Raw genomic sequence first — 27,821 nt, 5'->3', positions numbered from 1 at the left:
AAGATGATTTACTTAACAATTGTATTACTTAGCAACCAAAATTCAAGTACCAATCATGGTCCTAAGTGGCACCTGTATTACAAGATCCATAAATATTCTTTGCTACCTTCATCCTCAGTTACCTTTTCAAAAATGTTCTGCAGATATACTGTAAATCAGTTAAATGTTTTGATGGATCTTGTTGCTCATGACCCTCAACATACTTTTAAATTAGTTTTTCAAACTAATATTAGTTATACACAAACTTTCAATCATTTATGGTCAATGAACCACATAATAAATACATTATTTAACATTCCAGTTTATAATGTAAAGTCAGTGGGAGGAATAGAAATATGAACAATTTGTGATATTTGCCAGTTTGGATAAAAATCCAAGCTGGACGAATTTACAGGTAGTCCTCAATTTACAGCCCTATTTGAGCCCCAAATTTCTGTGTTGTTAAGTGAAACATTTGTTAAGTGAATTTTGCCCCATTTCATGATCTTTCTTGCCACAGTTGTTAAGTGAATCACTGCAGTTGATAAGTTAGTAACCCAGTTGTTAAGTGAATCTGACTTCCCCATTGACTTTGCTTGTGAGAAGGTTGCAAAAGGTGATTACATGACCTTAGGACACAGCCACGGTCATAAATATGAATCAAGTGTCAAGTATCTGAATTTTGATCACATGATCATGGGGATGCTAGAAAGGTTGTAACTGTGAAAAATGGTCATAATAATTTTTCAGTGCCATTGTAACTTTGAACTGTCACTAAACGAACTATTGTAAGTTAAGGACTACCTGTATAGATATGGGGTCATAACGGTAACACCATATTTGAAATGCAGTTTTCTTCCAGGATAAAAAATGCAAGTTTTCTGACATCATAAAAAGAAACAGTTTAACATATAATCTGTTTTGTATGCCTAAGAGCTCATAATTATTGTAGTAGTTTCCACTTCCAATATATTTTCAGGATGGTTTTCTACTGCAGCTTCAACTTACCGTTATTCTAAACTTCACACCACCTAGAACTGATATCAGATTAGTTTTCCGTTAACTTGATCTTTTTCAGAATGTTATTTTTCTCTACTGAATATTGGCTGCATAGCTGAGGATTTTTTGTTGTTGTTAAATCAATTTCCATATTTGTACTCTAAAGTTAATATGCACATAAACAAGTTCATAAAGCATGTTCTCCTTATATTCTGTGTATATGATGGTGTATATAAACTCAATATAATTTGCTTCCACCCATACAAAATGCTATATCATATCTATTGGTTGCTATTTCATGTGTCTCTAGTATGTGCTTGTGTCAGACCTAAGGAAGGCAAGACGACATCCAAATAGAGTAAATGGCTAGATAAGTGGGCTTTTTATTTTTTCTTGATTAAAGAAATATCTTAGAGAAGCTTTGATTTCATATATACTTTAGCAACTCTAATAAACAATTATTAGAACCACAAAATAACATAAAGTTAAACAAAATAAACTGTCCATAAATTTACACATTATAATATAGTTATATGATCTTACAAGTATATCAGAACTTGCCTTGTATAGACGTTAATTTCACCATCTCTACATATGACTACTTTTATCCATTGTGTAACTTGACCTTGTGAACTTTAAATTGATTAATTATATAAGTGTAATAATGGTATACTGTTTATTGTAGTTCTATTAGAATAATGCAGTAAATTTGCATTATCTTTAAAAGAGATATATTTCCATTAATACAAAAAAATATAAAGGAAAATTATATGACTATATATATTGTGTGTCTGTCAGTCTACAGTATCTTTAAAAAGATAAGAAAAGTATTTTTGTCAAGATCTAGGTGTAAAATAATAGCTAAATTTTAGCTTACAGTTAAAAATACTGTCTTGGAATGTATTTGGGCATGCATAATACAGTATACTACATTATTATATTAAATGTAATTACTTTTCGGTATTACAGTAATTAGTAGCATAAATGGGAATTATCCTTTTATTGTTTGTGGTGTTTTCTTCAATTAACTTGAATTGGTAGGATGTAATTTTCACACATTTACAGTACCTTTATTTCAGTGAAAACAACACATACATTATGGAATTATAACCCAACAATTTAGTCAGACATAAACAGTGACAGCACTTTTTGTTGTATTGCTAAATGCTAGTAGAAAAAGATATGCACACCGCAGCTTCAATATTGCGTTCTGTTTACACACAAAGAATTAAGAGAAGGGAAGCCAGAGCTTTGTTACTTATTACATGAATAATTTAGCTTCATTATTCTGGGTATTCCTTTGTACTAATGCTAGAGTTGCATCAGCACCTTTTCACAACCTGGTCTTCATCTACTAAAGCTCTCTAGTTCTTATGTTAACAGTTTCACTCTGTCATGGGAGTGAGTGAAACCATGTGTAACAGGTATGCATATCAAATAGCCATGCTCAGGAAGAGGCAACCTATGTAATATGGGGTAGATCAACTTGGAATCATATGCAAACTATTATGCTTCAAATCGAGTTTCACAGAACCAAATATGAGCTAGACGAGAGAAATTACTTGCATAGGATATTATTGAATGTTTAAACATAATCTATATTTTAAGCTATATTTTAATACCTGTGTGATAACATGTATGATTATATTTTTATTATTTGAGCACCAGAATTGCAATAATTACTATTTTTTTTACATATAATAGGTATAATAGGTTTAACCAATAACAATCTTGGTTAAATTGGCATAGCTTTTTATATTAGATTGCAGTGTGCTTTGCAGGAAACAAAAAAGCTTATATGTTTCTGGTTTGTGGCTTACAGATCTTTTCTGTTACCAACAACACAGAATGTGTGAAGCTGCTGCAGGAAATCAGATGCGCTCACTGTTCACCGAATGCTCAGAATCTGTTCCACTCAACTGTGAAGGAAGCATTGGAAAGAGAACTAGCCCTTCCTTTCCTGTGCAAGGATTATTGCAAAGAATTCTATTACACTTGCAGAGGTCACATCCCAGGTAAAATATTGCAAAGAATAATAAATTGAGGTGATATATACCTACGTGACCACATGTCCTTTATTATAAAGGACAGTCTTTTACTTCAGAAAGTTCTACTTTAAATGTATTTATTTTTCTAAAACTATTTTTTTCCTTTATTTTGATATTTAACTTTCACTGTACAAACGGTACCACTTAATGCAGTCTTTCACATTCATGTGAAAAATATGGTAATTGGATTATTTTAAAATGAACTGTTTGATTTTAGATATTTTTATTAGAATATGTGAATCTGTAGTTTTTCTTAATTCTGCTGTTTATAAAGCCAAGTTATCAACATAACCCTTTTTTTTTCATTTTTACAAGGCTCTTGAAGATTTGCCCCTTTTTCAGATTTGTCCTTTATATTTTCCAAGAAAAAATGGTCACTTATGTTTACTTAAATTTCTTACACGTTGTAAAAAACTATTGATGTAATACTCATTTTCTCTATCAGGAAAGTACTGATTGTGATTATAGAATGTTACCTAGATATGTGCTTTTGAACCAAGGATGCATATACTTTGGTTGGTACAAAAGCAGTTTAATGAAACATAAAGCATTAGACCAGTTTATTTGAGAGAGTATCTATTTCCCATGGTTTCTGCCTAACTGGTATTGGGTGGGCCAAGAGAATTGGCATGGTTGCTTTAAATAGTGTCACCTCTGAGGACCCATGAAATGTGCCATCTCTGTCAAGGCAGCTGTCCTTAGAAAGTGAACCCTCCTGAGAGCCATGTAGCTTATTTATGGCATTCTAGAGGATCTTAAAAGACTTGGTTGTTCTCTCAGGTCTTGTGGGTGGGTGGGTGGAGCCACTTCTGGATGGATTTTGTAGATGTTTTCCTGTTTGAAGTTCCCTGCTTACATTCTTATGGGCCAGTATTTCTACTGAAATAATTAATATCTTGGTCATTAGTCCACCACTAAGATTTGTTATGTTATCAGTCTGATGATATTTCTTCTGGATGATTCCAGATGGCTGCCTTCAATTATTATTATTTTTTTAACTTAAACATTTTGGAGAGTTTCTAACCGACATAATTTTGTTATATAAGCAATTTTTAATCTGAGTATTGCATTTATATTTTAAGGTTGGTTTTGACTTGGCCTTTATACTCATTTTCAGATTTGTTTAGAAATGATGTGTCACCACTGATTTTTTTATACTGAAATTAAAATATTGCTTAAGAGAAAGTTTAGATCTTAGATAATGTTTTGAAAGAAGAAATAGAAGAACTGAGGTAGCAGAAAAAAAAAGAGAAGTGAACATGAAACAGAAGGGGAAAAAGATTGTTTAGTTCAAACATTGATCAGAGGAACAATAAGCAAAGTCTATTCCAAAAGATTAAATTATAATGTTACAAGAACCTGGATGCAACAACCTGGAACTTTTAGTATTATGAATCATAATACTAAATGGCTTGTAAACTTATTTCAGAAGTTTATCCCTATAAAAGAGATGATTTGGTAGTGATGCAAGAAGGCTAAATCAAACTTTCAACTGATTTATAGTTCTTGGAGAAATTCCATGGTATTGTTAAACACATCAGGTAAACAGAGGCTTTCGATAAATACAAAAGACCACAACATTGTAAATGAGATTCTTCATGCGCTATAAAACAGAAACATCCAAATCTATGTTGATCACACAGGACCATAATCCAGGGGAATTTAGGACAGTTAATTTTTCCAACCTCAGTGGATTTTAGGCGGGGTAGGTTCTACTTACCTTTACAACCGGTTCACAACGGAATCACGCATGTGCGCTTGCTTTGCTCTTGCGCGTGCCTTGCTTCTGCGCATGCGCAGATTGCTTCTGATAACGTCAGGGTCAGTGGGCAGAGCCTCCTGCCGGTTTAACTACCGGCTCTATAGAACCGGTCCGAACGTGGGGCAACCCACCACTGGTTTTAGGAGTACTCTATCCCTTTCTGTTGGCTGAGAATTCTAGGAACTATTGTTTAGGATATTGAAAGCTGGAAGATGAAACTACAAAAATTAATAATTTGCTAATAATGTTTGGAAGGAATTGAGGAACCCATAATTAAGACTGTGATGATTGTATGGGTCCTAGGGTATCCTGTGATACACATCAGCCTATTTCCAAAGCTCTGCAATTGAAACAATACTATTATTGAGCCTGCATGCAACAGAGCACTATGATTTTCAATAAACAGGAAATCCTCCTCAATTTTATGCAAACAATTCTATCTTTGATTTACTATTACATCTGACCATAGTCTACACAGCATGAATAGTGACTGTTGTATTGTTTTATCACATTTTAAACTAAACAGTAACCATTTATGAAATAAATGCAGCCTTTTAAAAAAAACAAAAAAGTTTAAAAGGGGAGCAGTCTAGTAAGAAATAAATTAAGAAACGCTTTTAAGAAACACTCTATACTTTTATTTCTTAGAAGTCCCATGGATGCATAACTTTGACCTGGGGGGTAGTCTTCTCTGATTAACATAAGGAAACATTTTGAAAAAGATGCCTTTAGTGTGGTTTAGCATGTATCTAAACTCATTAAAATATGAAAATATTATTATTGTCTTTCTAAACTACAGAGAAATTTCTTAGGCTTTCTCAAACCAGCTGTTCCTTACTCTTTATTGCATTCTCCAGGGCAAAGCAGAATACATCACAGTTGCCAAGACTGCCTGTTGAGCAGCGATAACAGATTAGATTAAATATTTGGCTCATGCTGCAGGCCTCCAAGAGAGGTTATTATTAATAATAATAACAATCCCCTGCATAAGTATAATATTAATTAGCATATATATATATATATATATATAGAGAGAGAGAGAGAGAGAGAGAGAGAGAGAGAGAGAGAGAGAGAGAGAGAGAGAGAGAGAGAGAGAGATCTGCTAAATTGCAATATACAAAAGTCATTATTCTTAGGGAAAATTTGCTTTTGCAGAATAAAAGAATAAAATACTGAAACAACGGGGAGAGAGGCATCTGAGCTGCACAGGAGCTGGAGTCGAAAGCGCCTCACTCCCCAGATCAACATATGTGGTGACAAATGACAAATTTATTTTCCTACAGAGTTTGTGTATATGTAAAACTGCTGAAGTGCATCAAGATGTCAAGTGGTTTTTGTGACCACCCAGGTTGCCTTGAAAGGGAACCAGATGAAAATATCGCTTTAAGCACTGGACAGAGCACTGAACTTTGCATGCTACACTATCAACCAGAATTGGGTTTTCCATATCAATAAGACCTCAATAACAATTCTATCTATTCTAAGAGTGGATAAGAGAATTATCTACCATAAACGGAATCCCCCAAATCATCATACCCATGACCAATCAAATTAAGTGTTCTCTTTGGTAGAGTGATATGTTTATTAATCAAAGTACTATTCTGAGATTTGATTACTATTTCTGGAACTAAAAATGGCTGGATTGTAAAATATAATCACTTTAAAAATATTTGTCTTAAGAGTAGAACTTCGCTCTAAGAAAGCATATATAGTGTTACAGTTTATTTCACTTCTATCGTGTTTTAAAGATTTAGCCATTTACAGAAGTGTAGACAGGTCTGTTTGTTGTAGTAAGCTTGTTCAAAACTAACAATTATTTTATAGCACAATCTTATGGATGAGGATCTCAAATCCATAAGAAACTCCCTAATGCCCGGTATACATATTCATCATTAAAATAGCAGGGCCCTTGTTGTTTTTTTCTAAGAGCTGAATACTCATTTTGATGGAATTAGCAACTTTCATAATTTTCATTACTGAGAAAGAAGCTTCAATAGCTGGCTTATTCAACAGAGAGATTGACTGTCTTTCTGAGAAGTTAACACAAATGTGTAGTATAACTATTTAATTATACTAATCAGAAAATAAAGGCATCTTAAGTTGAGCTTGACAGATATGTTTGTGCAGTATTCTTGGCAAAAGAGTAGAAGTGATTTGCCACCGGCTTGGTTTTGTTTTTTTCTAGTCTAACTTAACAGCCATGGAATTTCCTGGTGGTCTCCTTTATAAGACCTAAAGCAGCCATGATCTTGCTTGGCTTCATTTCAATAGCTGTGCCCAACTTCCAATATCTACTTAGTGGAATAGTTTTGTCGGCTGATGTATTTGTTTTTATTATGGTGTGGAATTGATAGCATGCATTTTAGTGTAATGAATAAAATATTCCATTTCCTGACATTACTATTAGAATAACTTATATGACATGAGTATCACGTTTCACCTCTCTAAATATTTGGATAGCCATATGAATAAGCCAAACCTATGTATTTATAATATATTGGTGATAGTTGAAGTTGTTAATGAATTCTTGGTGAACTCTCAATTGATCTGCATTCTATATAGCCTCCATAGTGCTTTAGAGCACTCTCTGAAGGGTTTATAGAATCACCATATTTCCCCCAAAAATCTGGCTCCTCATTTTACTGGCCTTTGAAGGATGAAAGGCTGAATCAACCTTGAGCCAGTCAGGATCTAACTCCTGGCTGTGAGCAGAGTTAGCCTGCAATACTGCATTCTAACCACTGTGCCACCACGACTCAGTAACAATGTAACTGAGGGTTCAAGAAATAAAATTTGATGTAGTGCAAGGGCAACTTACATTTTCTGTTCAAATTCATGGGACACAAAGCCCAATTTCAAAAGCTTTCCATAATCAATGAGATCAGTCCTTCGGCAAGAATAGTTTTACCTTCTTCTAAAAGGAGGGGCAGGGGAAAAAAGAATAGGAATAACAGAATGAGACAGAGAAAACCAGGAAGGGACAAATGGGTTGCAGGCATATGTATTTTTGTCATAAATGCTATATGGCTGGAAGACAAATGTTCCTTCAGCCTATGTATTTGTAGTTATTTGATATTATTAAGTGGCTTTCACACTATTTATTTTACAAAGACATTTTTTGTTTTATTTTATTTCAGATTCTCCCATTAATTCATTATGTAGAATTATCCATGAATATTGTTTATTGGTAAATAAATAATTGCATTATTTATCTAAAATTATAGTTCCTCATACATTCATTTGGGCAATGTAGAGTTGATTGAATATATTAGATAGATTGATAGACATGTTGTATACTGTGAAATTTTACTGAGTATTCAAAGCATAAGACTGAGGACCTCCATGAATGATTTAGTTTTAGGCTGATTATTTTTCTGTGGACAAAAGATAAATCATTTGATCACATACTGTATTTTAGAGAAATATGTATGTAATTTGTATCAATATAATTCACAGAAACACAACAATTTTTCATACAGATTGTCTAAAGTATAATATGCTTGTATGAAAAATATATTTGTTACTTTTACAAATCAGAGAATCAGTTCCCAAATCATTTTTATGGAAATTGATGGTCTTCAGAATACATTTGTAAAACTAATGCAATTACAACTTTGGAACATGTTTAAAAATAAACTCCAGCATAAACGTAGTTAAAGAATTTTCAGAATGTAGCTTAATTTTCAAGGCCATTTTGTCCTTATTTTTGATTTTGATAACCTAAATACATTGTGATGTAAGAAAGTTGTAAATTCAGCAAAGTGGAAAGATAGATGGCTTCATTCCATCTGGTCAGTTGTTCTTCAGGACCACACGGACTGCGTCTTTATGAATATTTCTGTTGATGGTTGTCTGGAAAACATGTATAAATAATAAGAACTGTAGAATGTTTGATTGCTGCTCCTAAATCTGAGAGTTTGGCATGATTTCTAATCAGTTTTATTATTGATCTATGACGTGATCTTTATATAATATTATTAAATTCATCCAGAATAAAAAACAATGTGTAACAAATAATATATCTAAATATTTGGCAGGCTTTTATTTTTTAATTAAAGGTACCTATTTTTGCTTCGAAACATTTTAGAATTTTTAGGGTGACATGCATGCTGTGAATTAAGTAAAAACAACTAAACAAAAGTTGGAACTATATCTATGTCCAACATGTTATACCACAACTTTTTCTCTACATGCCTAAATTTTTTACTTTGTGTTCTGAAAAACACATATACTCACATTAGGCTCATTCTAGAATTTATAGAAGAGTCAGTGAAATAGGACAAATGTAATTTTTTATTTTATTTATACTTCAGATTTCAAGGCTATCCAACTTCAGAGACACTGAGTGACTAATATATAAAAAGGATAGAACAGTAAAAGTAAAATTTTAAAATATAATCATTTGAAGGAAATAATTGATTCTTCTCACAAGTGATAGACAAATGGCTACACCAATCACCCTAACACAAGACTGGGAAACAGCCATGTTTTTAATGCCCTGTTAAAGACCAGTAAGGTGATCTGCAATTAATTTAATTTAATTTAATTTAATTTAATTTATCGCATTTCTATGCCGCCCAACTCCCGAGGGACTCTGGGCGGCTTACAGCAAAAATAATGCGAACATAGAAAAATTGTTTAAAAACATTGTAAAAACATTTTAAAACATTAAAAGCCCATGCACACCATTCATGGCCGGATCTCACAAGATTGCAACAGCGAGATCAATGGCCCCAGGCCCCAGGCCTGCTGGAATTACTGTAAAAGATCCTAAGATCCTAAGAAATAAATATTCTTCCAATAGAATAACTTAAGAGACCCGATGGAGAAGATTTATGTTGTTACTTAGTCTTTACAGATGTTTGGGTTTATGAGTTATTTTCGGCGTTCATGCATCATGAAGATTTGAATGCTATTTCTAGGCTCTGTGTATAGGTAGACTGGAATTCCAGTCACTAAACATGGTAGTCATTAAACATGTAGTTGTTAAGTGAATAACATGCTCATTAAGTGAAAGACACAATTGTTAAGTAAATCTGGTTTCCCCAATTGACTTTGCCTGTCAGAAGCTGGCTGGGAAGATCACAAATCATATTTCTGACACCATTCCAACCATCGTGAAGGCAAGCCAGTTGCCAGATACCCAAATTGCAGTCACATGACCATTAGGGTGGTACTGTAACGCTCTCTACATGGGGCTCCCCTTGACGAACACCCGGAGGCTCCAACTGGTCCAGAATGCGGCCGCACGGGTGATTATGGGAGCGACTTGGCGCTCCCATGTAACACCTCTCCTGTGCGAGCTGCACTGGCTCCCAGTGGTCTTCCGGGTGCGCTTCAAGGTATTGATTCTCACCTTTAAAGTGCTCCATGGCTTAGGGCCAGGGTATTTACGAGACTGCCTTCTGCAACCGATAACCTCCCACCGGCCAACACGCTCTCACAGAGAGGGCCTCCTCAGGGTGCCGTCGGTCAAGCAATGTTGGCTGGCGGCCCCCAGGGGGAGAGCTTTCTCTGTGGGGGTACTCGCCCTCTGGAATGAGCTCCCTCCCGGAATACGAATGATCCCGGACCTCCGTACTTTCCGTAAGGCCCTGAAGACTTTTTTATTCCACCATGCCAGCCTAGCCTAAAAGGTCTTATGGGTTAGTTTTTTAAATTGTATAGATGTGGGGTTTTAAATTGGGAGGCCGATCGATTTAATTTATTTTAGTTATTTTTAACTTTTTAACTTTTTATATTATATGTTTAGGTTTAGGTTTTATTTGATTTGTATACCGCCCTACTCCCGAAGGACTCAGGGCGGTGAACAGCCAACAATAAAATACATAAATACACAAAATTTAAAAACCCGATAAAATCAAATTAAACTTTTTGGCCCAGACAAATTAAAATACCCCAATAATTTAAAAACAGATTAAAATTTACGTATTTTAAAAAGGGAAGAGATCAGGCCAAGCCCGCTTGATGGAATAAAAAGGTCTTCACAGCACGGCGGAAGGAATGCAGATCCGGGATCCTCCGTATCTCCGGGGGGAGCTCATTCCAGATGGTAGGTGCCCCCACAGAGAAGGCTCTCCCCCTAGGGGCCGCCAGTTGACACTGTTTGGCTGACGGCACCCGGAGGAGTCCCTCTCTATGAGAGCGTACTGGCCGGTGGGAGGCTATTGGTGGTAGTAGGCGGTCCCGTAAATAACCAGGCCCTAAGCCATGGAGCGCTTTAAAGGTGGTAACCAAAACCTTGAAGCGCACCCGGAAGACCACCGGGAGCCAGTGCAGCTCGCGCAGGAGAGGTGTTACATGGGAGCGCCATGTCGCTCCCATTACCACCCGCGCGGCTGCACTCTGCGCCAGTTGGAGCCTCCGGGTGCTCCTCAAGGGGAGCCCCATGTAGAGAGCATTACAATAGTCCAGGCGGGAGGTGACGAGGGCATGAGTGACCGTGCGTAACGAGTCCCGATCCAGAAAGGGACGCAACTGGCGAATCAGGCGGACCTGATAAAAAATCCTCCCGGTCACGGCCGTCAAGTGCTCTTCTAAAGACAGCCGTGAATCCAGGAGGACGCCCAAGTTGCGAGCCCTCTCCGTGGGGGCCAATGATTCGCCCCCAATAGTCAGTGATGGCGTCAACTGGCTATATCGGGACGTCGGAAACCACAGCCACTCGGTCTTGGATGGGTTGAGCCTGAGCCTGTTCCTCCCCATCCAGATCCGTACGGCCTCCAGGCACCGGGACATCACTTCAAGGGCATCGTTGGGGTGATCCGGGGTGGAGATGTACAGCTGGGTGTCATCAGTGTACTGATGGTACTCCACCCCGAAACCACGGATGAACAGGAGAGGTGAGAGGACCGACCCTTGCGGCACCCCACATATGAGGGGCCTCAGGGTCGACCTCTGTCCCCCTGTCAACACGGACTGCGACTGGTCAGAGAGAAAGGAGGAGAACCACCGCAACACGGTGCCTCCCACCCCTAACTCTTCCAACCGGTGCAGCATGATACCATGGTCGATGGTATCAAAAGCCGCTGAGAGATCTAACAGGACCAGGACAGAGGAGCACCCCCTGTCCCGAGCCCTCCAGAGATCATCAACCAACGCGACCAATGCCGTTTCCGTGCTGTACCCGGGCCTGAAGCCCGACTGGAACGGATCCAGATACGTCGTTTCATCCAGGTGCTGGGGAAGCTGTTGCGCAACCACACTCTCAACAACCTTTGCCACAAAACGAAGGTTGGAGACCGGACGATAATTTACCAACATTGCCGGGTCCAGGGAAGGCTTCTTGAGGAGAGGCCTCACCACCGCCTCTTTCAAGGCGGCAGGAAAGACACCCTCACCCAGCGAAGCATTTATAATCCCCTGGAACCAGCCTCGTGTCACCTCCCGAGAAGCCAGCACTAACCAGGAGGGACACGGGTCCAATAAACAAGTGGTCGCGTTCAGTCTACCCAGAATCCTGTCCACGTCCTCAGGGGTCACAGGATCAAACTCATCCCAGATAACATTCTCAAGACCTGCCCCAGTCCCTCCCCCTGAGACTATCCAGTCGGAGTCCAGATCTTCCCGAATCTGAGCGATTTTGTCATACAGATACTGAACAAAATCCTCGGCTCTACCCTCCAAGGGGTCCTCCCGCGCTTCCTGGTGGAGCAGGGAGCGGGTCACCCTAAACAGGGCTTAGTATCTTAATTCCAGCTGTCCACTGCACTGCACTGCACTGAGTCCTTTGGGAGAAGGGCAGTATATAACTTAAATAAATAAATAAATAAATAAATAAATAAATAAATAAATAAATAAATGAATGAATGAATGAATGAATGAATGAATGAATGAATGAATGAATGAATGATGATGATGGTTGTAACTTCAATGATGGGTTATAATTCTGAGATTACTGTAATTTTAAATCATTGTTAAACAAACACTCATAAAATGAAGACTACCTGTATATTGATGAAAAATATTCATGAAAAATTCCTTTATGAAACAATTGTAGGATACAAAAATGAACAGAAATCTGTATTAGTTAATGTAGCAGTTATAAATATGATGTATATATTCAATATTGTTTAAAGCTTCTGGTCCATGGATTCTGATATTAATGGTACTTGTCAGACAGGAACTTTTTGATAATTGCTATTTCTCAAGACTTCTTTTATATATATATATAAATTCTGCTGCAGAGATTCAAATGCTAATAAACCTTTTCTTGGTCTTATTTGCCTATATTGTTTTTCTTCTATAATATAAAGAGTTTGCCTATGTACATTCTTGGGAAGAACATTTGTATTTTAAGAAATAACCTTCTCTAAATTAATCAGTGGCCTAATTCATACATAATATACCTATTGAAGAGAATATATGTAACTCAGGGTTGAACTGTGGAGTCCTTGGTTATCTCTAAGCTTGGTTGTTTTCTGCAATGTCTTCAAGAAAACAACTAAGCTCAGAGAGCACCAAAGACTTCACACATAATGCTAAATTACAATTCCTTTTAACTTGTGCAAGTAGGGTTCCATTCTGCCACACATAATGTATGGATTTTCATATCATATTAACTTATCATACTGATTTGGTTAACATTATGGTTCAGCAGTATGTGTGAACCAGAATGGTATCTAGTAAAATGTTTCAATGCATTCCTTTGTAGAAAAGTCTAAATAGAAAATAACACAAACTAAGTTGCTAAGCATTTCCTCTTTCCTTTTCAAAGGTTTGCTCCAAATTACTGCTGATGACTTTTGTTTCTACTATGCAAGAAAAGATGATGGTTTCTGCTTTCCAGATTTTCCAAGAAAACAAGTTCGAGGACCATCTTCTAACTATTTGGATCAAATAGAAGAATATGGCAAAGGAGAAGATTTAAGCAGGTTTCTAAAGATAAATATTTTTTAATTCACAAAGCCTGACATTATAGCTTGATAATGTGTTGAGTCAGTTTCTGCTTATGGTCCCTAGCTATGTCATCCAGATGTTGATTATTCCAGCTTTGGCTAAGAAACTGGTCTTTAAAGTACTGAATTCTTGCGTAATGCATACTTTACTAATCAGTCATAAAATTGTTAGATCAAATATATTGCAGATGTCTTATCTGAAATCTTATCAAAGTTACACGTTAATATAGCTCTTGCTTTCCTACTTATTCTTTTTACTCAATATTTTTATATTTTTAATTTCCATATTTTATTTACATAATTTATAATCTTCCTGATTTCACAAATTCCAAAAGGCAGTACAATCATTTATTATTAAAAATGGAATTATAGCATTTAAATGTAGTGCAATTAAAAAAAGATGTTTCTTAAATGTTTGATAATCATTGGAAATTAATGAGAAATTCAAGCATTGTTTTTAGCAATGAGAGTTTATGCTTATCATGAGAATGAGGTTACAAAATATCCAACAGTGGTGCAGTTAAAATGTCTGACTGTGAATGAAAGTAATTTCATTCAATTCAAATTTTAAAAAAAGAGGTTTTGCCAGGACCAATTCCTGCTTTTTAAGGGAGCCTAGGTCAGAAGACCTGTGTGAATTTTAATTTGGATCTTGCACTTCTTATAAACTGTATAAAGTGATGGTTAGTGACATAAGAAAGATCCTATAACAACCCTAGGAGATAGGTTGGGTTGAGACCACTGGGCAAAGTCACCCCATGAACGTCTGTGATGATTGTTTCCAACACCTTAACCACTTCCTATGTAATAAACAAGGTTTCCGTGTAAATAAATGTCAGTCGAGAAAGAGAGCTAGTGTGATATAGTGAGTAAGGTGATGGATTAGAATCATGGACACCTACTTGGATCAGTGATCATATGTAGTTAGTCTAATTTATCAGGATTATTCTTTATGACGGAAGGATTTCTGTGTATGTACCGACCAAAGCCCTTAAAGAAAATTAGGAATGCATAGAAACAAGTAAATAAATTAGTAGTTTTTGCCACAATCTGTTTTTTTTAAATATTTCTGTAAAGTTTTTTATATTTTGTAACATTTTTCTAATCATTGCACATCTTTTCATGTCCCTTAACATGAATTTCAAATAAACTATATGATAATCCAAATAACTAATTTGGATTCTAAAATCAGTTAGAGTACTTATGCAAACTATTGCTCATTTCTTTTTGGAGGGTTAGCAAATATTCTTGAACAATGTGGGATGAGACATATGGAGAATAGGGAATTAACATTCCACACTATTCATCCCAACCTTTCTGAGTGACTTTTGCTGGAGTGCATCTAGTTCCAGAAGAGAAGAGCAGACAGGAAACCATATTTATTCTTTAAGTAAAATTATCATAGGAACAAACTCTTTTTATGCAGAATAAATATGTTCATTTTTTCCTAATTTATAGTAATGTGTTTCTAACTTCTGTACTATCAGAAAATTTCTGGACAGAAAGTTTAGGAAGTAAATACACAAACAAAAGTCAATGGAAGCAAAGACACTTTTTTTAAGCAGATAGTATATTCTCGTGGTAGAGTCATATTGCCACTTTCTCAAGTCATTATCTCCAGGTCCACCTAATTTTTCTCCAAACTCTCAATATTATGTCCCCTTTTTATCTATGTTAAGTGCTCTCTCTTTCTACCTCCTCTTCTGTAGTCTTGTTCATTGTTTCTTTATGTGGAAAAAACAGGCTCTGAAAGTAACTAGTTAATCTCCAAACAATTAATATTTATTATTAATTTGTCAAATTTATAAGGCCACCCAACATCATCAAAATTCTGGGAAACATATGACAGAGCAAGAAACAATATAACAAAGAAAATAACAATGCATGTCTAGAAAATAAAAAAACATATTCAGATGAATATGTCCAAGCATGCAAAAGGCTTGCATCTCACTCCAACTCAATTGTTGGGGAAAACCCAAGTTTTAAAGACCTTTTTAATATAGTCACAGTACGGGCTGTACGATTCTTTGGGTTGATGATGTTCCAGGAGCAGGCACCATGACAGAGAAGGTCTACTTCCTGAATCCAATCAGATGATATTATTTCCATGTCTCGGTGTAAATTCCCATGGATAAAACATCAATGAATATTGTACACCAGCGGTCTCCCAACTTTTCTGGCTTGGTGGCCCAGTTGAGGAGTGGGCAGAGGTGAAGGTTCTGTGTGAGTGGAAGTTTCATTTGTGAGCACCCACCACTCACACAGCCCGGTTCTGAATGAGCCAAGGGCCAGTAGTGGACCGCAGCCTAGGGATTGGGGACTCCTGTTATAGACAGTTAACAAAAAACCTAGCTTATAAAAGAATGGCCAATCATCAGTTTAAAAAGCCATTTTTTAAAAGTGAAAGTTACTTTATCTTCAAATTGAAATATATCATGCTAAATAAATGCCAGCAATATATCACATTTTGTATTTTTTGCTATTAAAGATGAAAATTAAAATAATGTTCTTATTTGTTTCTTTTAGGAAACATAAACACAATTGCTTTTGCCTCCATGAAGTTGTAAGTGGTTTCAGACAACCTGTTGGAGCAGTACATTCTGGGGATGGATCACACCGTCTTTTCATCCTTGAAAAGGAAGGATACGTGAAAATATTAACACCCGAAGGAGATATAGTCAAAGAACCATTTCTGGACATACACAAAGTTGTTCAAAGTGGAATAAAGGTTGGAATTCCTTTTATTTACCATTGGGGACTTCCTTTCTTTTAAGTGTTACATTTTGCGTTACATTTTGTACTATTTCCAAATTTGCTTAATTTTAACTTTAGAAAGTAAATAATAAAACAGAAGTATTTTAAAATGACTTAAGTTAGTAGAAAGATAAAAGGCTTCAGTCTAATGTGCATTAATCATGATTAACATCCAACCACGTTTTGAACTCAGCTACTCAATCAGTCAACAGTTACTGTGCAAACTTTCCAAGTAAAGTATTCAATTTTCTTTGAGCATACAGCTATAAATAGTTGTATATAGTTATGCAGTTTAGAATTAAATAATTGTCCATCTCAATTAAAATGGCAGCTCTTTAGAAATTATTTCTATGATATAGATTCACCCTGTTTGTTATCAAATGCTGTTATATACAGAAGGGGGAGCTCTCACTGCATCAGCTATTTAAAAGGATAAGTCTTTTGCTTATATTAAAATCAAATTCTCCACTATAATTTACTTATTGAAAAAGTCATTTTCCTCCTTCATTTTGATTGTATGTGTCACAACATATTCCTTTTGAAAAACTATTTTGTTTGCAAAATTAAGTTAAACCTATGAAATTGGAAACTTTCATTAAAATAAATGGAATGGTTTTTATTAAATGATATTAACTGAAAACAGAATAGCTAAATGAAGCTGTTATACTTTAGTAAATGTATTAACAACTGAATAGTTTAGTGACTAAAGAAAATTCATGAAAAGGCATGTGCTATGTTAGGATTATCATAAAGCAATAGTATATTTTCTAATTCTAGGATTATTTTACATGATTGCATCAAAAAGGTATTTACCTGAAAGTACTATCACATATATTAGTGGTTTAAACTCTAGATCTATTTACAATAGCATGACGTTTAAATATTGAGATTAAAATTTAGATAAAAATCTATATTCAAATTAGTAACTGCAGTCTGATCTTATTTATATTCCTCTTTATTAATCTGAGTCAAGAGCTGGCATTTTAGTATATTATAAACTGTATGTTCCTTAAACTTGATTTCCTGACTTTTTAAAATAAGTTTTATGTTTTATGAATGGGGTTGTTTTGAATGATCATCATTAGGTTTTTGTGATTAAACCTGATATGTCATTTCATTGTAGGCTGCTTTGCTAAAAGTAATTATGAAAGAATATAGAAGTTGATAAGATGTGTGAAAACAATTTGCTGTAAGACTAGTTAACCTTTCCTCCTTAGGAAGTTTGAATAGTCAGATACTGAAGAAAACACATGCCATGGAAACTGACAAAGTGATTGTATAAAAATTATATTGTCACATGACCCAATAAATTATCCTCCAGATGCATTGGATTACAACTCTCCTAATTTCCAGGTAGTATTGCTACTGACAAGCCATGCTACTTAGAAATTATGGGGAAATAATCATAACTTTCTCCCACATGGTTGGAGGAAGCTATGATATTGTATTGAAATCAACCATTTAAAAATGATAATAGCATTTTAATCATAAATCATATAGAAACATAATGAAAGCATAAATCATCCAAGGAGAATGAGAGAACCTCCATGAAAGGGAAAACATATGTCAGGGAAGTGAGTGATACTGGAGAGAGACTGTTAAGAATATATGGGCTAGACTCCTTGACCTCAGCCACCTTATGCACCCCTCCAAGCTATGAATTGTTTTTACATGTCACAATGGCTTAAATTTTAATAGAAAGTTTCCCTAAATCTTGAACTACATCTGCTTCTTTGTTTCTTTCTACAACTGAATGCCACAGTGAAGTCAGTTACACAAAGTGACTTCTACCTTTTTTAACAAGCCAGTACAATATTTCTGTATAACTCCTTGTGTAATCTGAATAGTTTGCCACAATTTATTTATTGTAATTTATTGATAAAAGCAAAGATTATATATATATATATATATGTATATATATATATATATATATATATATATGTGTGTGTGTGTGTGTGTGTGTGTGTGTGTGTGTGTGTGTGTGTGTGTGTGTATATGTATATGTATATGTATATGTATATGTATATGTATATGTATATGTATATGAAAGTTTTTTCTCATTGTCCTTCTAAATTACATATACCTATACATTGGGTATATGTACTTTTCCAGATCATGTCAATAAAATATGTTTATTAAAATGCCAATACTGCACTTCAATAAATATATTTTATAAAGGAAATGTAAATATTATTTTTATTTTCATTTATTCACATTTCATATATACAACTCTCTCTCATTTTTATTGCTGCCTAAATGAATATAGTAATAATTAGACAAGATACTAGCTATGTAATCTCTCAAACATCCCATATAATGGGCTTCTCTCAGGTATCATTGTTAGGTCCTCTCATGTGTGCACATTCTATTACAAGTTTAAAAGGTGCATCTGCCCTTCAACTATCTATGTATTTGTCACATGGTCATGCACTAAGTATTTATGAATGGATCCCAAAAAAAAACAATTATCATGCCTGAAATGGAAATATGCAATAAAAAATGAATAGAAAGTCAATCCTTTCTTCCTTTCTAGGTCATAATGAAAGCCCTTTCTCCTTTCCAGTGATGGCTTTCAATAATGTAATAACATAGCTACTTATTATCTCCAATAGAAACTTCCTACATGCTTCTTGAATGGAAGATCATGTATGCAGAGACCATGGTTAATTTGTGTCATATCTCTGCTTCTCTCTTAAGATTTTGGTATCAGATCATTCGAAGATAATCAAAACTTCCTAAGAACAACTCCATAGCTATCATTTAGTACAATGCTAAGTGTGATTCACCTTATTGAAACAGAAGACATTGAATACACAAGTGACTTTCTAAAGTCACATTTCCTATAAATTCTAAAAGTAATTAAAATTGTTTATGGAACCAACGGCAGTTAAAAATATGAAACTTCACAATGTTATAAGTATTTTAGTTTATTATTTTAAAGGCGCCCCTTGAAATACTTGAATTATTCATTTTTAACAATGTAGGAATTTGTGACTCTTTTATATTTTAAAATAAAGGGATGCATTGCCATCTTCTCTAATTGATTGTCTAGGATCTTGAGACAACAGGCTTAAGCACTGGTGAATATTTGTAACTTACATGGTATGCATTAAAAAAAATTATGGAAAAATCGAATCCCAGACAGGACAAACTATTGTGTCAGTAGTTTTCTTTTCACTAACGCAGAGTTTACTGCATTTCCATACTATACACATAATCCAAAACTGATCTATTCAGAGAACAATGCAAAATATAGCCTAGATTCTAATGTTTTTAAGATTCATAAATAGTCTCATCTAAACTATAATTCAAATAGCAATTACAAAAAAATAGAATTGCAGGTATACTTTAAGCTACTTACTTGTTGAGCATTTCATCCCTTAAATTTGATAAAATTCATATTCTGTTCAAAAATACTATGATTGCTGAAAGAACGTGCATATGCAAAATAAGATGTAACATCTATCAAGTTATGTCTATTCTCTGAGTTCAGTTATCAGTATGACATATATATATTGCATTGTTCCTTTCTTATCAACTTTTAGAAAATAACTGAATATTTTAATCACCCATTTTCTTAAAGATCAGAAATAAGTTTTTATTTATTTATTTTATTTATTTATTTATTAATAAATTTATATATTCACCTATCTAACCAACAGCTACAATGGGCTGCACAAGAATCGCGTAAAAAAACCAGCAAATGTAAAAACAACAGATGTAAAATATAAAAAGACATATAAAAAGTACATGTCATAAAGTTCATAAACTAGATTTGAATAAGCTAAAGACATAATACTTTTAGCTGTCAATAATACATCTTGAGATTTATAGACATCTATAAATCTGAACAAGATCACTCTAATGAATGCTACTGTATGTAGAACACTTTGATGACATGTGGGCAGTATGTTTATGCTAAAGATTATAGAATGTTGATTTTGGGCCCAGTGTCTTAGACTAGAAGAATGTCCAGGAAGAATGATGATAATTCTTTATCATTTTACATGCACATGTGTAGGTTTAATGTCCTGTGTTTCCTCAAGGAGAATCCCCTGGTGCCAATGAACTGAGCTTAGTCCAAAACAAGTCTCTGTTTGGAAAGTGTAGTTTTCATTGTGGGTGTTCTTGAAATTGTATGCTTTATAACCTGTTATTATGGAGATGTGTGTAGTATGATCAAGACTGCCAGTTTCTTTTCTGTGCACTGTATGAATTAGAGCTGCATCCCACACACAGTGTTAGATAATCTATGTTTCTGTTTTGTTATATGTACAACTCAATTTTGACATTCAGCTATTTAAGAACTGTTCAGAATATCTTCTTATGATATGTAATTTGTTGTAGGCAGAGGAATTTTTTAGTCAGAAAAACCAGGTAAATGACATGTCATTTAAAATATGTATAATTAAAGAAAGAGTAAGAAAGTGGGAAAGAGGACAGAAGACAAATCTAATAGCCATATCATGGCATCCACTAGCAGGAGTAACCACCAACAATTTAAATCCAAAATATTGGGATTATGAGTCTTAACCACAGCATTTCCTCAATGTATTTAACAACTTCCTCTTTAAAAAATGTGACTCTCATCCAACCCACTGGAGATCCTGCACAATACTAGTAGACACAAATTGCTATAAGATATCTAAAATACCTTATGGTCTCTTTTACTATAATCTTTTCTTTCTTCATTTTGAACATATACTATAGAAAGTAGAAATATGTAGCTTTATTTCATATGATACTTTTATTGTTTTTATTTATATAATCATCATGGCAATTTTAAGAACACTTACTAGGGAGTATGAATTATTGACTTCAACTAGTTTTATTCTTAAGTAAACAGTGAAATTACAGTAAATCAGTATTTTTCAAACATATTTTTATTTTAATATGTCTTTGGCCCTTTTAAATCTGGACGTGCTCATCCTACTTATTAACCCTATGCTAATTTCTTTCACTTTAGAACAATTAAAAGACTTCCGTAGAAAAGGAGAGACAGAATTTTCCATTTTTCTTGTCAAGATGGTAAAGAGTACTCTATTTCCCCAAAAATAAGACATCCCCTGATAATAAGCCAAATCGGGCTTTTGAGCGCATGGCCAAGTGCTTATTTCAGGGTTCAAAAAAATATAAGACAGGGTCTTATATTCGGGAAAACACGGTAGTAAAGAGTGTATTGTGGTACTTAGTATCCTATTTGTGTGATTCTTTGCTTGTATGAATCCTGGAAAAAGCTGGATGTGGCTAACAGTATGTGGGGTTATTTCCACTAGTCATCATTTAGATGGGATATGGGTCAGCAGCTGCTATGGATACACAAGAAGATGAATAGACAAACATAAAGATATAGGCTCATCATAGTGAAGTACAACTTCTGATGATAAGATGAGAATCCATATAGTTTTCACAGAAATAGTATAGGTTTTTTTCTCTATTGCTTTATTCTTGTTACTTTTTGGTTTAGTTTACCTTCAGGCTTACAATGAAAAAAATAGGGAAAAAATAGAAAAATGTACCGTGTTTTCCTGAAAATAAGACCCTGTCTTATATTTTTTTGAACCCCAAAATAAGTGCTTGGTCTTATTTTCAGGAATGTCTTATTACTTTGGGGCACGTGGAGCAAGACGGGGCTCCTCTTGCCGTCTTACCTGATTTCCAGCTCTGTCTCCTTCACCCTAACCAGAGGAAATGGCAGGGACCGGCTGCTCATGCGTTTAAGTATTTTCGGGGAAGGCTTATTTTCTGGGAGGACTTATTTTCAGGGGGGGCTTATTTTAGCACATGCGCTCAAAAGCCTGCTTGGGCTTATTATCAGGGGATGTCTTATTTTAGGGGAAACGGTATGAGAAAACAAACCAATAAATTCAGACATTTCTAGTGATATAAAATGCAGATGCCAACATCATCCTTCATTTGGTAGAAGGAGGTAATATCTCAAGCAGCAGATCTTAAGGCACATTGGGGCAGTGAGGTATGAAGAAAACAGTACTTTGTCTGCTGTATGGTTTGCTTTTTCACTTCTCTGACTATTCAGCAGCCTGTCCTATCAGCTTTGGAACATGATTTGAAGGATGGCTATCAACTCTGACTCAGGAAGCAAAATGTTTTGGAGTACTTCAGGCTGTAACTCTGCAGTCATTTTTTTTTTTAATTTCTTTTTAGAACAGGTAGGAGGAATGGAAATACCTCCCCTTGAAGAGTCCAAAATTTCTGTCCCACATAGCTAACAGAATAGCCTGGCTTCTTGTTTTTTATTCTATTAGAGCCTGGTAGCACAGCTCTAATGGAAGGTTATGATGAAGCGAATGGTGTTTCTGCTTCTAATGTTTATGCGGATTGCTTAACTTGACAGGATAAATAATAGAAAGTTGATAAAGTCAGAAACAGCAGACTTTTTCTATTCTTCAAACCAAACACAAACTTTCAGTGATTAAATTAATACAGACATTTTGTAGTTCTAACACCAGGGAGGTCTGTTATGACATTGCAGAGGTTTATCTAATCTAGGAAGATCAGGTCTCTGAATTTACTTTCTTAAGGTATTTATAACGTGCTAGCCATCATAGTGCTTAGCACAGATGTGTTTGCTTTTCCTTGTATGGCTGTTCATACTTGATATAATCATAGGGAAATCTTTCTCCTTCATGAACATGATGTGCATTCTGGCATATTTTCAATTGGCGGAGTTTCAGCTAAGACCCACAATAGCTTTCCAAAACAAATAACTTTGGCCCAAATTTGCAACTTCTGACCAAAATGCAGTGCAGCTAGAATATTTCCCTGTTGTTTTATTTGTGCAAAGAATGCAAAAGCCACTATACGACCAAAAGTTTGCATATAGATAATCATGACAAATCTGGAAGCAAAGAGAGTTTAAAAAATAGTTTAAAAAAATATTTTTAAGATATTAAAAATCTGTCTTCAAAAAAAATGTTTTACTCCATATGGCAGGCTAATTACGTTCCCCAAATCTGATATTGTTAGGTTAGGAGTTTCCAGAATTCTTAACTATCATGGCCACAGATTAGGAAAAGCTGTAGTGCATCCCTATTCAGACAAATTTAAAACAACCCTTACCCATTGGCTTTAGCTAAATCAGCAATTTCGGTGAGGTAGATTTTTCACAGACTGTAAAGAACTTTAGAATTAGTCCCAGTGCATAGTCTGAGCATATATTATGTTGCCATATTACTAGAGCTAAGTAGATTTGAATCGACCTATATTTGGAGGAGAGGCAACTTATAAATCTAATGAATACAATCTTGCTTTCCATAATGAAGGGGCAATTGTATGAAAAGAAATGCAAACTGGGATCTAGGGCTCCTCTAAGAGTCTTACTCTAAAGGTAGTGTGGTTGACAGCTCAAGGTCATGGAAATTGTGTGCTGTCATATTGTGAGCTCATGTACGAAAGAGTAATTGATAACAAGTGAGCTCCATCCTCAACAAGTGCTACAAGAGAATGGCATTGCTGGCAGTCAGTTTCCATGGCCAGCATCTCCTGGAAGAAGCCTGTGAAATAGGCAAGTTGGCAGAGTAATAGGCAAAATGGTGCTGCCACTTCACCAAAGTAACAACTTCAGTAAGAATTGCAGCCGTGGAAAACTTTATCAATAGAAGCAGCAGAAAACCTGTAATGTGCTCATTGATGACAGAATTGGCAACACACAGTTGACATAACCTGGCTATTTTTCTGAGCTTCCCTTCAGCCTTTAAAAACAGCACTAAATTCTTATTTGAAAACTGGCAGTGCCATTTTAAAACATGCTAAACTTCTCTACATAAGAAATATTTATGGAAGCCAAGTATCTCTTTCTGCTGCAATCTACACCAATATAGCCCTGAAAGTATAGCCAGTAGGATGTGGCTGATATCAATTATTGACCATTATCAACCATATTAAGTATATTGTGTTCATCACAAAGATTGTGTCAGCAGACAAAGGAAAGCATTATTTTAAAACTGAAATAGCTGAAGACAACTTTAACCCCTTTCAGCTGACATGAAATGAATGCAACCATGAAGACGTGGCATCAAAATCTTGTTACCAGGGCATGTTTGTATTATGATTAGGGAACCATGAGACTGAGCCATATTGACAGCTGATAGTCAATTTTATTAACAATAACTTGCCATAGAGAAAATTAATAATCTTGTATTCAGTACACTATCTGTCTTCTTGTGACAAAGTACATCTATTCATAGAAAACCTCCCAAATTTAAACCCTGTCATCTTCATACCCATCTCTGAAACCCTGGAAGTCTGTCTACTTCTAAAACGGATCTGCAATAGGCATTCAGAGAAGCAATTACTGTAACTTCAGTTTTTAGCAGCTGTTTTACCATAAACTTAAGCTGTTTTCTAAAGTGTGTGTAAACAAGTTTTAAACTTCAAATGCGAACCACCCAAGAGATTATACAAAGCATAAAAGACTGTTAACAAGTTGCTGTGAAAATACACTAAATTAGGCCCAACAGAAAAACATATTTAAGGACTTTTTCATAGTCTGGAAAAAGGGACAGAAGGACTGGTGTTTGAAGTAAAAACACTCTATTAGAACGTTCAGCATTGCACCAGTTTAATTTCATTTGGTCTTATATAAATGTTGATTATATTTTATGTAGCCAATTTTTTTATGCCAAACCAAATTTCCAGATGGTTATCATATTATTTCCATCTTATTTGCCCATCAACTATCCTCACTGGCTCTGATGATCAGAAACCACAACAGAACTGAATGCATTCTTAAGTAATATGGAGTAAATATTAAGTATTAAGTAAATATTAAGTAATATTTTCAAGTTACAGACAATTGTGCAGCACTTTCTGTCTGCATATAGTTGAAGGCTGCAAAATTTCTGGACTGATCAAAGCTAATGATATAATTTGAAAGTTCACACCATCTTATATATGATTGTATAGAGATTTCATTGGAATTAGCTTGGAAGCTGCAGCTATTCAGAACATACTGTTAATACTTGAGAGGAAAGTGGACAGAAACATATAAAATGAAATTTAACATGGGGAAATGTAACATCATGCATCTAGGTAAGAAAACAAACATTTACAGGATGGGGAAACTCTGGCTAGGTGGCTCAGTGGCTAAGACACTGAGCTTGTCTATCAGAAAGGTCAGCAGTTCAGTGGTTCGAATCCCTAGTATAGGTCTCCTGTGTTAGCAAGGGGTTGGACTAGATGACCTCCAAGGTCCCTTCCAACTCTGTTACTGTTACCTTGGCTCAAGAACAGCACATGTGAGAAGGACATATGTGTACTAGTGGATCACAGTCTCAACATATCCCAACAGTGTCATTGAGCTGCAAAGGCCAATTACATATTGAAGAGCAAATCAAGAGAATGATAGAATCCAAATCACAGGAAATAATTATACCACTCTACTCTACTTTAGTAGGCTGCAAAGGAGTGTTACATTCAGGTATGTGCACCCCAGTTTAAAAATACACTGATAGACAAGCAAGCCTAGACAAGCAAATCTAAACAAAGCTACCAAAATGGTGAAAGCATTAGAAACCATGTCCTACAAGGAATAGTTAAAAGAGTTAGGTTTGTTTAGCTTGGAGAAGGTTGAGGGGAGATATGATAGCTGGGGTGTAGATACAGGTCACAACTTGGAATTTATAATCTCTCAGGTCCCTTTCGACACCATGATTTTCTGATTTCTATAGAGATAAATCAATTGGAAACATTACTCTTTATTTCTATTACTCTACATATTACTTTATTATGTTTCTATTCTGAAGAAGCTGCACTGACTGCCAGCTTTTCAGGTTTATCTTGAAATATAAGGCACTATATATTTTAAGATATATCTGACAAAGTCCATTCTTACAGATTTTTCTGGGCATAAAGATCCAATGAGGGAAATCTTGATAAAAATGACCCAATTCTGGAATTCCCTATGAAAAGTCACAAATAGTGTTGAAGCTTTATCTATTAATCTAGGCACTTTGTTGAATATGTGCTGTTGTTCTGTTAGGCTACTGATGGCCGGTGTTAAGTGTGTTTCATGATCCTTACACTGAATACTATTTATGTTCTATTTATAATTCAATTAAAATATGAAAAATATATTTTATTGATACAATATAATTTGTTATATTCTTGGAAAAAATAAAATATAGCTAGTTATTATGCTAGAATGAAAGAGATTTACCTTTTAATGTTGGCCATCTTGTATAAAACTTTAGCAATCCATAAAGAATCTCCTTGTAATCCAGATTTACTATCTGACTTTCCAGCTTTAGGTCATATAAATATAATTCTATATAAATAACAGCCTTATAAAATGAAATGAAATGCCTTTTTAATGTGAGTTATTTGAACATATACAGATGCATTAAGCTAAATGAACTTGCGGTGTGGAACCTAAACATATAGTAATAGTATTCTGATATATATAGCATTTCTAGTAATCTAATAAAAATGACCATCTATATTGTGATCCTATCTTTATCTTTTAATTGTGAACTATGAAAAAATATAATTTATTTTAATATATTGAAAGTGATTTTATACAATATGGCTAATTTGATTAACAACTGGAAGCTACTATATAGACAGAATAACTCTAGTTCCCATCAAATGAAAATTATGTTGCATGCCACAATTAACTCTACACCATTCTCCTTAAAGAAAATTCATATTCGAAGAAAAAGATAAAATGATAGGCTTATTTCCTATACTAAAGTATTGCAATACTTTAAAAAATAATCAGATCAGGGGACCTTGTGTTTTCCACAAAGAAAATATGATTGATACTTCAACATGTTTCTACCACTACTTATCACTACAGTTCCTTTCCTCATGGATATTCAGCAATCTGATATTCCATCTTGTATGAAAACTGTATTTAAGAGTAAAATATTTATGTAGATGAGTTCATGGACATGGAAGCCAAAACACGGATATGAAGAATTTTGTGCCTCTTGGCTATCTGCCATTCTGGTCACTCAGATCAATATCCCATGACTTACTTTTATAGCAATTAAGGTAGATATCTTTTAAACATATGAAACTATACTCTCAATTCATAGTGTATTGTGTAGCTGAATGTATATAGTTCGGGTGGAATATAATTGGGGTGCAAAATTTTAAGTCAAAGTATTGATTTTTTCAAATTCTTTGCTATGTATTTACTTGCTTTCTATTAGTATCATTATCATTACGTTATGTGCAGAACACATTGAGTAGCGAATGTTTTCCACTGGTTTTGATCATTTGCAGCATCTTTGGCATCATCCCAAGGAACATTAATAATCTTAAGGTCTTCCATACGTGATTGGCACCAAGTTTTCCAAGATTGATTTCGTTTTCTCTTTCCTCTAGAAAGTATCCAATATATTGCAATTCTTGGATGCT

At 34.8% G+C, this 27,821-nt stretch overlaps 1 protein-coding gene across 1 annotated transcript in view; it reads left to right on the top strand.

The window, feature by feature from the left end:
* HHIP (hedgehog interacting protein) overlaps nucleotides 1–27,821 on the top strand; it is an 81,787-nt gene that overhangs the window by 13,897 nt on the left and 40,069 nt on the right. Inside the window, exons 2-4 of the mRNA XM_034442743.3 lie at nucleotides 2,801–2,993; nucleotides 13,505–13,661; nucleotides 16,212–16,413. Of these exons, the coding sequence (XP_034298634.2) occupies nucleotides 2,801–2,993; nucleotides 13,505–13,661; nucleotides 16,212–16,413 (552 nt within the window). The remainder of the gene's footprint in view (nucleotides 1–2,800; nucleotides 2,994–13,504; nucleotides 13,662–16,211; nucleotides 16,414–27,821) is intronic.

Source organism: Pantherophis guttatus, chromosome 8 (genome assembly GCF_059756535.1).
Source record: "Pantherophis guttatus breed Tessera chromosome 8, ASM5975653v1, whole genome shotgun sequence".
In the NCBI taxonomy this organism is placed as follows: Eukaryota; Metazoa; Chordata; class Lepidosauria; order Squamata; family Colubridae; genus Pantherophis; species Pantherophis guttatus.
The sequence above is the reverse complement of the archived record's forward strand: the minus strand, read 5'-3'. Positions and strand labels throughout refer to the sequence as shown.